The sequence below is a fragment of the Ambystoma mexicanum genome, chromosome 10 (assembly GCF_040938575.1).
Source record: "Ambystoma mexicanum isolate Mex_15411 chromosome 10, UKY_AmexF1_1, whole genome shotgun sequence".
Taxonomy (NCBI): Eukaryota; Metazoa; Chordata; class Amphibia; order Caudata; family Ambystomatidae; genus Ambystoma; species Ambystoma mexicanum.
Genome location: NC_090932.1, coordinates 1,592,647,967 through 1,592,663,130, shown reverse-complemented (window position 1 = coordinate 1,592,663,130; position 15,164 = coordinate 1,592,647,967). Strand labels below are relative to the sequence as shown.

The window sequence follows — 15,164 nt, the reverse complement described above, 5'->3', positions numbered from 1 at the left end:
TTGTCTATTTCCCAAAGTTGTGTAAAAGCAGCGACTGCTTTAAGCTTTAAAACTTGATTAGCCACGCCCAAGGATCGTTATGTAGTAGCCCCTCACTGCCCGCACTCTTCCTTATAGCAATGGCAAAATGGACACCCTGACCTGCAAGGTGGACTACATGCAGGTCTGCCTAGATATACATGGAGAACGTCTAGATGAAGTGGAGGATCAAGTGTCAATGATTGAAGATGAAACCAGTGCAGCCGGAAGGGGCCTAGTCACAATCAAGAGGGCAATTAAAGAGCTGACATATAAGCAGGATGATCTAGAGTCCAGATCCTGGAGGAATAACCTGAGGATTAAAGGGGTGCCCAAGATGGCAGATCAAGGTAATATGGAGTCTCTGGTAGAGAATCTATTGAAGGAGGTCCTAGGGGACGAGGACTTCTCAGCAGTGTTTATAGTGGAGATAGCCCACCAAGTACCCAGCGGGAGGAATCCAATACCAGGACCGCCTGCCCGTCCACTCATTGCTCAGCTGCTAAATTATAAAGACAGAGACATAGCCCTGCGGAAAGCCAGAGAAAAAGGCCCCCTGACGTACCGCGGTGCATCAATCCGGCTGTTCCCGGACTTCTCAGACAAGGTACAAACTTCCAGGAAAACATTTATCGATGTCAAGAGAAGGCTTAGAGACAGAGACTTGAAATATGCAATGCTCTTCCCTGCCAAATTGAGAGTGTAATGTGATGGCTGAGTGCACTTTTTCCAAACTCCTGAGGAGGCAAATTCATTCCTTGAGCCTCTGCCCAGACTACCACGCTACAAAGGGAACGACGACTGAATGGAGGACCCCCGTTGGGGTAGGCACCATGCGGCGCCTTCACTTGCAATGCTTGCAGAACATTAGCAGTCGGGTCAATGCCTATCAATGAGAGCTGCTTGGACAACCGGGTCTCAGCGGACTCCCCGAGCGTGAGCAAATGGTTGTTATTGAGAATAGGGGGTGGGGTATTACCAGTAGGTTGGGGTTGCTGGTGTGGGAGTTGTAGAGTTAGAGTTTCAAAATGCACAGTGGATTCGGGAGGAGCTCTTCATTAAAAGATTAAGGTTTACAGTTATAGTACAAATTACACACTGGGAGAACACTGGGGTCATGCGGATGCAACACAGACATTATGGCCAAGTCCCTTAGATGCATGAAGTGGAACATCAGGGGCCTGAGCTGTCCATCTAAATGCTGCAAGCTGTTACTGTATTTGCAGCGTCACAGGGTGGACGTGGTGTTCCTCCAGGAGACACGCTTAACCACAGGGTGAGAATTGAAATGTGGGCAGAACTGGGGATGCCACTGTTACTTCTCGTTCTACTCGTACTCCAGGGGGTTATGTATCATGTTGCAAAACTCTGCTGGGTTTTGCTTAATATCCCAGGCCAAAGACCAGGAAGGAAAGGGCCTCTTGGTACATGGCTCTATCGAGGGTGGGAAATTCACTTTGGTTAACTACTACGGCCCTAACCAAGACTCAGCAAAGACCCTGGGGTGGATTAACTGTCAATTGGAGGCAATGATATCTGGCAAAATCCTATGGGCTGGGGACTTTAACGCATTCATGAAACTGGACCAACACAGAACAGGGGGAACTCATCGACAGACACCGAAGGCGACCAGTAAGATACATGACATGTGCTGGATATGGGAGGTGCAGGACATTTGGAGAACCAGGCATTGAATAAACATTTTACTCCTCGGTTCACAATTCCGCCTCTCACCTACACTAATATTTTATATCTGATACGCTGGTGGCCGGTATCTCCAAAGATTCCATACACTGTCGGATGATGTCCTAGAGTTGCTGGCTATGGAAATACCTGGTTGTGGGGGTGGGAGACCGCTTTGGGTGTTTAAGAGTGACGGTCTGACTGTTGGAGACTTTCGTGATGTACTCTCCAAAGCAATCGATACCTTTTTTTAGTTAATTGTGGGGTCAGTGCAGTCACATGCGACACTGTGGGAGAGCTTTAAATGTGTGATCAGAGGAGAGTGCATATCGAGGGAAGCAGGGATATTGAAGTTGATTTGTAGGCAATTAGCCGAAGCTGAAGCACCCATACAGCAATTACAGAGGGCGGTGTCAACACCATCAATGACAGAGTAGTCTGAGATCAAGGTACAGCTACAGGCGTTGAGGAGCTAGCACAAAGGGATGTGATATTTTCTAATGGAGAAACATTGGGTGAGGCAGTATGGGAAGGGGCAACGCCCTGGTAAGCTACTGACGAAGGTAGCAAAGATAGACACGGGTAAGGGCCGGGTTATATTTGTTAAAAACAAACTGGGGGAAGATAAATATGGGGATGATGAGATTATCCAGGAATTCTGTGCGTTCTACGGTCAATTGTATTCCTCTCAGTTATGCCTGTCACAACAGGAGATTGATCAATATTTAGATCACGTAGCACTATACTAGTGCTCTGACAAGGACAGGGAGTGGCTAGGCCGCCCCATAACACTGAAGGAGGTCCTTTTTAACAATCAAATCCCTACCATCAGGCAAAGCCCCAGGCTCAGACGGGTATACGGCTGAATTTTACAAACACTTTGCTAAGGAACTGGCTCCACACTTACTGGAGGTGTACCATCAATGTTTGAGGGATGGTCACATGCCGGACTCCCTGAGGGAGGTTGTAGTGGTGGTGCTGCTGAAACCGGACAAGGAAGCAAATGACTGCTCCTCGTACCGTCCCATATCGCTGATCAACCTGGATAATAAAATTCTGCCCAAGATACTAGCCTCTAGGTTGACGCTGTTGATCCGTTGATGTCGGACCACTCAGGATTTGTATCAGGGCGCTCTACCTCCTATTGGCTGAGCAGGATGTTTGGGCTACTGTCCGCGGGGCGCAAATTGACTCTATTGTGGCGGAATTGCTGTATCCACACAGGGTAATTGTCTACCTTTACACGTATGACATGGTGCTTTACATCAGGGACCCACAGCGCAACCTGGATCCAATAATGGAAGATGTGATGCTGTTTCTCTGAGTTACGGATTAGCGCTACAATATCGGTCCTCTTTCCACTAACAGACAGGAATGAGCACTTTATTAATAGGTGGGGCTTTCAGTGTCATGGGACACTCACATGATTTGTAGGGATAAACACAGCACAGACTCCAGGGGAGTTGTATACCCATAATTATTATCAGAGCGTAATGGAGCAGGCAAAGGCAGCACTGGACAAATGGATGAACCTCCCGCTCAACCTGTATGGGAGAATACCCCCGGTCAAAATTTCATTACTACCACATTTCCTATATGTGTTTCTCAATGTGCCTCTGGAGTTACCCAAGGAATATTTCAAGGAGGTAAAATCAGCAATATTAAGGCTTATATGCGCAGGCAAACAGGCTAGGGTATCATGGGAGAAATTAGGAGCACCCCTAGATGAGGGTGGACTGGCGCTCCCAGACCTCGAAATGTATCATAAGGCAGCACAGGCGGGGTTCCTCCTTTACTGGTTCGGGGATCGGATAGACAGGAGACATGTGGAGATAGAAAGGGCTCTGGCGACACCCTTCCTTTTGAGGTCAGTCATAGTGACGGCACCCGACAGAGCCTAGTAGGACGACAAACATGGTGGTATTGACGTGCAGGACATGGACTTGTATAGAACAAAAAACCAAAGAGGAAATAATACATTCACCAGAGCTACCGGTCACTTACATACCAGAGATCCCGCTGACCAGCGAAAGAAGCTATGTGAGCTGCATGAAATGTGTGAAGATAACATGCTTTCGGGACCTTTTCCGGGATGGGCAGTTCCTAGCGTTAGAAGTGATGAAGACTAAAGGGGAACTCACACCCCTAGATATGTTCTCATACTTTAGGTTGATAGAATCATTAAAACAGATCATCCCAGCCTTCCCCAGGGAGCCCATCGTGGCCCCGGTTCTAGACAACATGCTTAAAGGAGCTCATCATGGTAAGGTGGTGTCTACCCTATATAGTATAAGCCTGAATTTCAGAAAGAAGGGGGTGGCCCCCTCTAAGAGAAAAATGTATTGGTGTACGCAATACCTGATGAAACGTGGAATTACTGCTTTAGAGAGATGAGGGGAATAGCCCTCAATGCCAAATACAAACTGATCCACTTTAAGTACTTACATCAGTTTTATTATACACCGGCCCTGCTACACAAATGTTTTCCAGAGAGCTGCACAAGATGTGGTGCCACACCAGTGGAGTGTATATATCTGGCATGGGACTGCCCGGTGCTCTGGCTCTTCTGGGGGGAAGTGCTCTGGCTCTTCTGGGGGGAAGGTTTTTGAGGCCCTGAGTGACTTAGTGGACGAGAGAATAGATCCTGATTGGGTTACAGCGTTACCGGGCCACACTAGGCGTATTCCTGGGAGAGTGAAGAAGTTAGCCGGATTATGCGATGTGAGGGGGAGGGGCACCCGGCCCGAGTTTAAAATGTGGTGGGAAGATATCCTATATTGTAATGAAATGGAGATGGAAAATGGTAGATCGAAACATCCCATAACATAACCCAGGGATATCTGCGGACCATACGTTAATGAACTCATTACACAAGCTCAAACATTGTGAGGAGGAGTATAGTGACTATAGAATATTGGGAGAGAGGAGCAGCAGCCCATTATCAAACTGTACTACATTGAGACTCTTAACACTGATTGTAACAAATCATTTGATGTACTGTGTAAATAGTCACTGCATAACAAGTAGGGAGAGTGTTGAACTACTGTGACACCTGTGGAGTTGGGTTTTCTTTATTGAGGGTTGACTGGTTATGATTCTTATTGTAAAATGCTAATAAACAAAGTTTTAAAAAAAGAAATCAGCCACTATCTGGTAACGATTACTGATGGATTCCACCTTGTCTCTAGGATATAAATATAAAATAAGGTCCTAAACTCAACAACATGCACGACAGAACCAGCGAGATGGGAAACTTAGCTAGCTCAACCACTTACGGTTACCAACTGAAATTGAGCATGTAAGCAAAGCTGTAATGGCAGTATAAGCTTCTTTAATAGACAGTTTGTGCAAGTGTAGTACCAGCTTCCCTCACTTACACAAAAACAGGCAGTAAAAGGGGCAAAAGTACAAACTTCCTACATTTGCAAAGAGCAGGTACTGGCAGTGGACAGCAGCAGTAGAAGCTTTGATCATATAGACAGAACATGTGAACAAAAAACAGCAACACAGCAGAGCAAGGTTCTTTCAGATGTTCAGAATGAGAACAGCATATACTGGAGTCGAGTTTCCAGGGCTTTAAGCAGACTAAGAAATCGTGGAGGTAGTACTTGCAACACACACAATATTTGGGGTGTGGCCGAATAAGTGTCTGGCATGGCCTAGCAACAACAAGTTGCTAAGAAACCTTTATAAAACCTGAGGCGACCCAACAGGACTTCCCCACTTGGAAGAAAAGCAAGTACAATCTACAGCGACTACACTGGCACCCCTGAGATGTGTCCTGCAAGCAGGAGCACGACTCATCAAGGGACTCCACAAATTCGACCACAACACCCCATCCCTCATCAAACTGCACTGGCTCCCGCTGCAAGCCCTTATCTTCAAATCCTGTTGCATCATCTACAAGGCTATCACCCCGAAGTCCCCAAGCTACCACATTGACAAACAGCCTCTCTGGAGGTCTGCAATCCACCAGAAGTAAGGACATTGTGTAGACTTGAACTCTGCCAGTGCAGGAAGTAAAGAACCAGAAGACAGGCCTTCTCTGTCTACGCCCCAAGACTCTGGAACAACCTCCTCATCAACATCGGACTCTCCCCCTAGCTACTAAAGTTCAGGAAAGAGCTCAAGACATTTCTCCTATAGGAATGGCTCCACCCTAACCCATAGGTCCACACACCCTTCACTCCCCACCCTACCCTACCTAACACTCAGTGATCTGCACCTCACTGTTTACTCCCCTCATTGCTTGTAGATCCCTTGCTGCCAATTTGCCACCCTCCCCTGTTAGCCCCATGCTCCCTTTTTCTCTCAATGTGTTCTTCCAAATCATCCACATGACTCTTCAATATAATGTAAACAATTGCATTGTCTATGTTATGCCTTCCCTTCATTGTAAGAAAATAAATGCTCAAACTCAAAATGTCTGAAACCGATGAAGTGATTTCAAACACAGCTAATAGTGACATCTATTGGGCAAGAGCAGTATTATCACCAGGAAGTCGGATCAGGGATAGTAAGCAGAGGACTGCAGGGCAGATTTTGGGGCATGCATTGGTTGAGCTCCGGCCTACTTAAAACCTTGACAATATGCTGCAAGTGTATTTGCTAACCAGCCCACTTCCCCATGTGTACCTGCCAAGCCCATCGTTGCCAGGCTGCAGGTGGCTCAGCAGCGTCAGGGTGGAGTGCAGACTGTGGCAAAGACGAACTCTCCCTCCGGGGAGCGACGTGGATGTATCCAGAGCACAGAGCAGTTCCTGCAGCAGGATCTCCCTCAACTCGGGGTACTGGGTAAAGAACACTTGGGGGGTGACAGCATTCTGAGCGCAGGTCTCACCCCAGCTCCGTTTCTGCCCAAGCGTCCGGGCTGTGAGAGCACCTACGGCATCAGAAGAGAGTGTGAGTGGGTGCCACTAGGGTAGGAAGAACAGCCATGCTACCTACATCTGGAGGACCATGCCGCTGGGATGGTATGGGTTAGAGGGGAGGTTTATGATAACTATTCACACAAAACATGTAAATCATGGACTGCCATTGTAGACAGCAATGCCCAGGGGACATGCACAAAACTGTAAAAGACGTAAAACCAACACAATTGCATGCATTCCTTTGGCCACCATCATGCTGAAATGCTGCACCTGAGTCCTTGGGTACCTTGCACCACCCCCAGTCCAATGGAAACTTACTGTCCACACTCTAAGCAATTGCATCTAAGCGGGAAAGCACATAGGCACACCCACGCCAAAGACCGCACTACTTACTGAAGAGCTGCACCGCAGCATTGCGCATTGCCCAGCATGGAGAGACCAGCGCCTTCAAGGATAGGACAACCATGGAAGTCAGGAAGGGCAAGAGAGCCCCACCCAAACCAGAACTGCGCACCAGAGTCTGTAGGACATGGATGGCGGAGACCTGTGGGCAAAGAACGAGGTTAGGCTCAGAAGAGTAAAGGTGAGTGGCATGGACTGCGGAAACTGACGCGGAGGAATATGGTGAAGGTTGGGGGCACCCTAGGGAGGTAATGCTCGGCAAAGCAGCATGAACGGAGGTGAGGGCTTGCCGAGATCGTGCACAGTGAGCATGGCAGACAGCTGTGTGAAGGAGCAAACATAGGGTTAGAGGCACACATGGGTGACATGTGGAATAGAGAGCTGTAAAAAGGGTGAGCAGAGTTCGATATTACTGTCGGTGACTTGGACAGCAGATCCACTATCTGGTGCTGGAACAGGGCACCTTTCTTTTCTAGTGTGGCAAACTAGGCTCTTGCTGAATCCTCTGCTGCTGCTTTTGGTACCGGAAGAGGCTTGGGATCATTGGCATCTGGGGGTGCAGCTGCCCCATTAACAGATTCCACTTCTGCCTCCCTTTTAGGAGAAGCCACTACTGGGTGCCTGCACAGAGTGAGAAGTCAGAGACCACAATGGATTACTGCAAGATCTCCCAAATCAGGTCCGGCCTCTCCCTATTGCATCGCCTGTTCAGGCTCCGGCACCAATGCAGCATTCCCGTGCCAGCTACTCTGTAATCCACTATGCCATCACATCTGCGCACAACGGTGGCAATGGGCACAGTATACAAACGTTAGAAGATAACACAACATGGGCAACATGCACTGCGGAGAGCTGAGGGGTGGGAGAGGGTCTTATTTAAAAGCACGACACTGTTGGGTGGCACGCAATTGGGGACCTTAGAGGAAACATAACATCATCACACTTGGGTGAAGTGCATTGTGAATGAGGGTCTCAGGTGATGGAGACGGTCTGGTGGAGTAGATTAGAACCCCCGGGGAAAGACATGTCTGGTTTTTAACAAGAGCCTCTATGGGTGGCATGGAGACACTGGAGAGGGTCTTATGCAGTTTAGAAGGACCAGTTATGGGTTCCGTACTGTTGGGTCAGGTGTTTTTAGTTTTTGCTATTAGATGGAGCTTTAACGCCACCTATAGGACAACAATATTGGAGTACAGAAAGGAAGGAGATCTGATGTGAGGGGCACACGGTGTATGGGCACTGTTTTCTTATTTACCCACCCATTGATCAACCATGGTCATGTCATACAAATACACTCTCTTGGGATCTCTTTGAGCTAGCTCTGCCATAAAGTAACATCGCATTTTGTGCAGTAAATGGCCTGCCAGTTTCCTTCCAAGCAGCCTTCTCAAAAGGAATGTTGCTGGAAATTAACTATGGTGTAATACAAATGTTTTGATCTAGGGCAACTTGATTTATAAGCAATATATGTATCCTTATATGTGCTACTTGCATTGTCATCCTTTAAAAAACAGGCATTAGCAAAGCCAACACTTTTGGCTTGCATATAGGTATCAGATAGGCATTTGCCAGACAAGGACATCATATGCTCACACAATTAATTTTCCAGCTGTTTCTGTCTTATGGCCAGGTTGTACAGTTATGCATACTCCTTGCTACACTGAAGCCGAAGCTGTTGGCTTTGCCAATATGTGTTTTTGTAAGTTGAGCGAAGGGGGAATCTCAGTTTATAAAAACAATAGTGTTAGGTGATAGTTATTGCATGGGCCTCAAGTAAAAAAAGACAATTTAGAAGCACAGCAGCCATCGCTGATCAGGAATGTGCAAACATGTGCCATGCACACAGCCCACAGAGGATGCTCGTGTTTACTTCTTCAACATTCATTTGGCCATACCTTCACTTCGTCACCTTTACCTCTCATACCTTTACTTCTTCTAAAATACACTGTGCCATTACAGGGGCACAACCCCGGTCCCACCCTTCTTTTCTACCCATATTTTTCCCCCTCCATGACCCCAACCCTACAGCCAACCTTCCCATAGTCATTGCCACCTTGACAATATGAAAGCGCAGACAAAGTAAGAAGAAGTACATGTCTGCCGAAGTGAATGCTGAAGAGGCAAGTGAGGGGATACTGCACACAGAGGCGCCCACCTGAGGGAGATCAACAGTCTCATCCCAGTCTGGAGGCAAAGGTCGGCGGGCCAGCGTTAGCGATGTGTTGATGCAGTGCGCCAAAAGAGGACGAGACGTGGTATGGTCCTCTCCAACCACGATGCCCAGCAGCAGCATGGGGAAGCCGGCCGCCCGGCGAGTGATGGAACTCGGGCGGTGCTCCTGCAGCAGGTCCAGTGCCTGGAAGAGAAGCAGGGGAAGCAACAGGCCTCGAGAGCTGTTCACAACGTGCAGAGACAACAGCCTTCATAGCATGCCCTACAAAGGAAAGGACCCAAATGCACGGAGATGCAGCAGGCGCTGCATTCCACGTGCCACGGCCTTGTCAGTACTTGTCTTTTTTTTGTTGTATTTTTATTGTTTTATATAGTGCCTTAATCCAAGGCGCTTTACAGATAACAAGAAATACATAAAACATGGAACAGTAGAAGCAAAACAGTAAACATGAATCAAACCATAAAATCGGCATTTAGAACAATTTGCAAGTAAGAAGGGAAGTAAGTAGGGAAGGATCGAGAGGGCGAGTGTAATGAGTGAAGTAAGCAACAAAAGAGAGGAGATCACAGGAGAGACTGGAAAAGATAAAGATTAGGAGAACAGAGAGAGGATATCAGAAATAATTTAAAAGGCAAGTTTCACCCAAACCTATTTGTATTTAGAAAGAAAATCAATTCTCCACTGAGCTTACATAATGGGAGATGGGTGCATTATAGAAGAACATGGATGAGCAGGGATTCCCTTTACATGCAACTATGTTTTAATTACCCACACTCATACTAGAGGGCTATTTTCCAAATGTGGACTTGAACCTAGACGAATTCCATTCTTCTTTAATGCAAAGGGTTTCCTCTTTACTGATCTCACTCAGAATACTTTCTTGTGCTAAGCACCAAAGAACTTTAAAAATGACTTATAAAGTACTTAGAAGTGGGGGCATAACACCATTAAAAGGGCCTGCATATGTTGAGGAGCAGGTCTGTGAGGATGGCCACTCTCCCAAATCACCCCCATTTGCATCAGAGGACAGATATTCGGGTTACGAAGCACATTGCATAATTTTCAAGAGGCACAATGATAGATGCACCCCCTTCAAAATTCATTTAAGACCTTTTAGGGGTTTCTATAACTTTATTTAAAAACCATTAAGGTCACTGCAGAAGTTTGTTTTCTTGTTGTTGAAAGAATTGCTGTTGAGAGTATGTACATGTTTTATGTAGTTATGGTTCATGGCATCCCAAGTGCATGGCCAGCCAATATTTCCCCCCCTCATCCAGAGTATTCAGGTGTATGTCCTCTGATCATAAAAACAGAACACCCAATAATGACTGATAGACTCTCACATCTGCACAGTGTCTGCTTGCTATTATTCATTGTGCGTCTGTCCCAAGAAGGAATTATTTTCTTATATGCACCAGAGTTATGTGCATTCACAAACATTTACATTCTTACTTTAACCCCAAGTCTGGACCGCCCCGGTCCCATTTCATGTAGTACAATTCTGAATAAAGGCCTCTAGTTAAGACTTTGTGTCCCGTCAGCATGCATGTCCTTTCCCAGTTTTAAAATAATGAACTCTCTTTTTGATTCCTTCTCGTATCTTTCGTGATGGTCTTTGTCTCCACTTTCTTGTGGGTTGGAAAGGTCATCAGTGTAGTAAAGTGAACCATCATGGATTCAGCTATATTAAGGTCAATCTTTCTAAAGACACCTTTCGCATCTACGGGTACTCTTGTGGGGGATCATGTGCATGGGGTCACATATATTTCACTTTTTTGGCAACCCTGCGAGAGTACCTCCGTCAGCATGCGGCGGGGAATCAATCGTAGGGCTGGATCTTGGTGGCTCAACAAGGAGCAGCAAAACCGTGTAAAGCCAAGGCTGCAGCCTTCCACTGCTCCCTAAAAGAGAAAAGAAACTGCTAAGGGGGGGGGGTGTCATCTTCCACTATAAGAAAAGAAAACATGCAGCAAGTATACAATGGTCTTAGATCAGAAATCCATGCTTGGCATTCATTTAGCTAACGTTGGTGGTACATGTGCGTGTACCAGGCCCTGTTATGGTCCTGGGTGAGTACACTCAGCCAGAAAAGGTTGCAACTTTAAGTGTGTTCCGATTTAAGATTTCCATTTCTAAAAAGCCTGAGTTGCTGCAATGCAATCCCTGTGGAAAAACCAATGTAAGTAAAAAAACACCCGCATTTTCTACTCTTTATGACTTTTAACCTAATGAACGCATTTACACCAAGATTTCCAGTTTTGGGGAACCTGGGCCAGAAAACATCTTTGGAGATTTCATGCAAAGTAGTCAAACAAATCAATAGTTAATATCAATTGGATTTTGGTACAAAATGCTCAAACACCCACCCCTTCGCCCCGCGCGATCCAGGGCCATACACCAGCACCTACCTGGAACTGCATCCTTCTTGACTACCTGAACGGATTAAGACATGGCTGGAGATTCCTTTCTGAAACTGTGATGCTTGCTCTTGAGGTGAAGCTCTGCCTTCTCCTCTGTGTTAGGGAGATTTATCAATGTAATCCTTAATCCCCTCTCCTCGTGAGAACCACAGTACTTGTTGCTAGACTTCTGGACTTTGTTCCTGTTCTCCTGAATGAGGGAAGCCTTTTCCCACTCATTCATTCACATTGGCTCTAACAATGGGAATTCTGTTTTTTACCTTATTTTATGGAGTCTTGCTTTCCTCCACATCTTTGAAAGGCATCTGTGTTACACTTTTGTGGCACACAGCACCCTATGTGCATTGTTGCTGGGGACCCTTTGAGTTTCCCCTGTTATATTCTTTTATTTTCCCTAAGAACTACCATGGGGAGAGGGATACTTTTTATCCTTCCTAAAACTTTTACTTATGAGAGATCAGCACACCCCACCTTTTGTGTAGTGCAGATGGGATATATAGTATTTGTCGTCTCTCTTCTCCTGTAACCGTTTGGTTATAGTGCCAACCCTATAGTTATGGCTGGTGGCAGTGGACGTGTTCTACTGACTGTTGTGCATTTTTCTACCGCAGGGTGTATTCACAGCTGCATGTATGCAAAGGAGGGTCACCTATGTTATAACATTGTGGGCTCCTTTCTTTCTTTGGCCATTTCTTGTGTGGTTGTCCTTTGTTAGCTCTTCTTCTGCCATTCTGGGAGGGGGAGGTCTGGATCCATGTTTTGCCTTTGTATGGAACTTTGCCTTTTCTGCTGCTACATAAGACTTTACACCCCTCCTCAACCGACTTTGATGAACTCTTAACTAGTTAGGGATTGGAAGTCTACATCATTAGAATCATTGAAAAGTGTTACCAAGAAGTAGATTGTTGTTGCTAGTGCTGAATTATCCCTTTTTCCTTCTAACAGGCCTTTGTCTGAGTGACTTTACTAATGAATGAAACTGTCATTTACCTGTCCAAATTGTTGGTGCAAGCCACTACTACTGAAGTAGTGGAACTGTCATTTTACTGTGCTCATCACTGGCGCGAGCCACTACTATTGAAGCAGTCACCTGAAAAAGTGTTGCTAAGGTTTTCTATTTGTGTTGGTTAGTCTAAAATCCTATGTATTTACCTTGGTATTGTACAAAATTACCTACCCCCAAAAGTTCGACCCTCAAAGTTCCCACCCCCCAATTTCCCACATATATATATGTGGGAGGTAAAGTGAATAAAAAATGTATAGGGGTAAGGTGGGGAGGTTGTGGGGGGTCTCCCCCCACATATATATTTGCGTCAAATTGAAGAAAAAAAACGGACTTTTGGGAGTCTAACTGTTTCGGTTCGGTAAAATCACGTAGATCCATTTACCTTGCCTTTTGTATATCAAATAAATATATATTTTACCATAACCTTCAGTGTGTAAGAGTTTCTTTGGGCCAATGTATTGACTGGGTTAATTGTACTTACCTACAGCTCACATCTTACTCTTCCGATAAGACTGGCGGCTCTGCCTTTCTATCAAACCTTTGGGTAGTACAGACTTATACTACGAGTTGGGGCCTGTATACCAAGGGATAGTTTTGTAGAGTCTCACCTGCTGGTAGACTTTAGAAAAACTCTCCTAACACTCTGTACAAGGGAATACACCTTCAGGACTTCCCACCTCATCCTCATGCGGCAGACACAGCCATACAGTGGTACGCAGCTGAGGAGGCTATTGCGTTGACTTGTCTGGCCATGGAGATGTTGGAATCCAAGTAGACACCAAGAGTTTTGACCGAGTCTGAGACAGGTATTTTAATGGCGTCAATGGTGAAATGACTGAATTGGGAGTCTAGATTTTTTAGCGTGTCGGGGGAGCCTACCAGTAAGAGTTCGGTCTTGTCGGAGTTGAGGCATAGTCCATTGTCTGTCATCCAGGCTAGGATGGTGTTGGAGAGGTTGTTGAGGGTCAGTGAGTCAGTGTCATAGTTGCCAGTGAGGGTGAGGAGGATCGGGGTATCGTCAGCGTAGTTGGTGTAGGAGATGCCCATGGCATCGAGGATGAGGAAAAGGGGTCGTGTGAAGATGTTGTAGAGAGTGGGGGAGAGGCAGGAGCCTTGGAGCACACCACAGAGGATGATGGTGGGTGAGGCGGAGGCTAAGTCAGAGAACACTTGCATGGTTCTGTCTTGTAGGAAGGACGTGATCCATGCTGTGGCCTCAGGGGAGAATTTAGCAGTGGCAGAGAGGTGGTGGCATAGGACGTCATGGTCTACGAGGTCGAAGGCCGCTGATAGGTCGGGAAGTAGGAGAAGTGCTGGTTTGCCCATGTCTCTGGCATCGTCCATCTGGTTTTTCAAGTCAAGTAGCGCGGTTTCAGTCCCATGTTTGGGGCAGAAGCCAGATTGTCGGAGACCTAAGAGTTAATTCTCTTTAATGAAATGCTGAACCTGCAGATAGGCTTCTTTGTCCAGTATTTTGAGGAGGAATGGGACAGTGGTGATGGGTCTATAGTTGTTAGGGGAGGTGAGATCAAGAGTTGTTTTTTTTAATAGAGGGCGGACCCAGGCTTCCTTGAGGGATGCAGGGACTTTCCCCATGGCAAAGGAAGCATTGACAAAAGCTGTCAGGAAGGGAGCTAGTGCTTCAGTGCAGTCCTTGATGAGGGTAGCTGGGCATGCATCACCTTTACAGTTAGAGGGTTTGATATTCCTCATTATGTTGATGATGTCTTTTTGCTGTATGGTTTTGAAAGAGAAAGGTTGCGGCGGGTCGGAGGCTGGCGGGGAGACAGGGATGTGTGTGTTAGGCATGGCTTGTTTAGTGGCTAATATTTTCTTTTGGAGGAGGTTCAGTTTGGCCTGTATGGCAGTTTGTATTTCGTCGCACCAGTCTTTGTCTTTGGTGAAATTCTGGGGGGTGGGAGTGGGCGTCTCTAGCTCCCTGAAGATAGCAGAGATTTCTTTAGTGCTAGATTGGGCCTCCGAGATTCTGGATTCGAAGGATTTAGCCTTTGCTTGGGTGATTGCGTTTTTGTATTTGGTAGAAAGGGCTTTGAAGATCATCTTATCTTTGTCCGAGTGGGATGTTTGCCATTGTGTGAGTGCAACCTTTTTCTCGTTGCGGAGTGTGAGAAGGTCTGGGGTGAACCAGGAGTTGGAGTGGGTGGTGGGTTTGGATTTGCGAGGTTTCAGTGGGGCAATGGAGTTGATGGCTCCTTTGATGGCACTGTCATATGCTGTTGCAAGTATTTCTGGGTCTGTGGAGAAAGGAGGTCTGAAGGCTGGGCCTTGGAGAAAAGGCAGTAGCCTTTCCTTCGTGAATTGACGGGAGCTTCTTGCGAGGCAGGGTGGCAAGGGTTGGTGGTGGGGATGCTGAAGGTGATGATATGGTGGTCAGACCACGGGGTGGGCGTGTTACCAGTGATGGTGAATGGACAGTTGTGCTGTGCAATCTAGTCGAGAGTTCGTCCCTGGGTGTGGGTAGGGCTGAAGATGGTGTTTTTGTAGCCTAGTGCCTTGAGGGCTGAGTCAAGGGATTTAGCTGCTGAGTCTTTGCAGTTAAGGAGGCCTAGGTTGACGTCCCCAAGGGGAAC

The 15,164-nt window shown here is 46.6% G+C and overlaps 1 protein-coding gene across 4 annotated transcripts in view; it reads right to left on the bottom strand.

Annotated features, from left to right (window-relative positions):
- LOC138492643 (tRNA (32-2'-O)-methyltransferase regulator THADA-like) overlaps positions 1-15,164 on the bottom strand; it is a 511,604-nt gene that overhangs the window by 171,048 nt on the left and 325,392 nt on the right. For all 4 annotated transcript variants that reach the window (XM_069619943.1, XM_069619946.1, XM_069619944.1 and 1 more), the window contains 4 exons: positions 10,944-11,048; positions 9,130-9,330; positions 6,966-7,116; positions 6,337-6,583 (listed from right to left, as the gene is read on the bottom strand). In XM_069619943.1, coding sequence (XP_069476044.1) covers positions 6,337-6,583; positions 6,966-7,116; positions 9,130-9,330; positions 10,944-11,048 — 704 coding nt within the window. The remainder of the gene's footprint in view (positions 1-6,336; positions 6,584-6,965; positions 7,117-9,129; positions 9,331-10,943; positions 11,049-15,164) is intronic.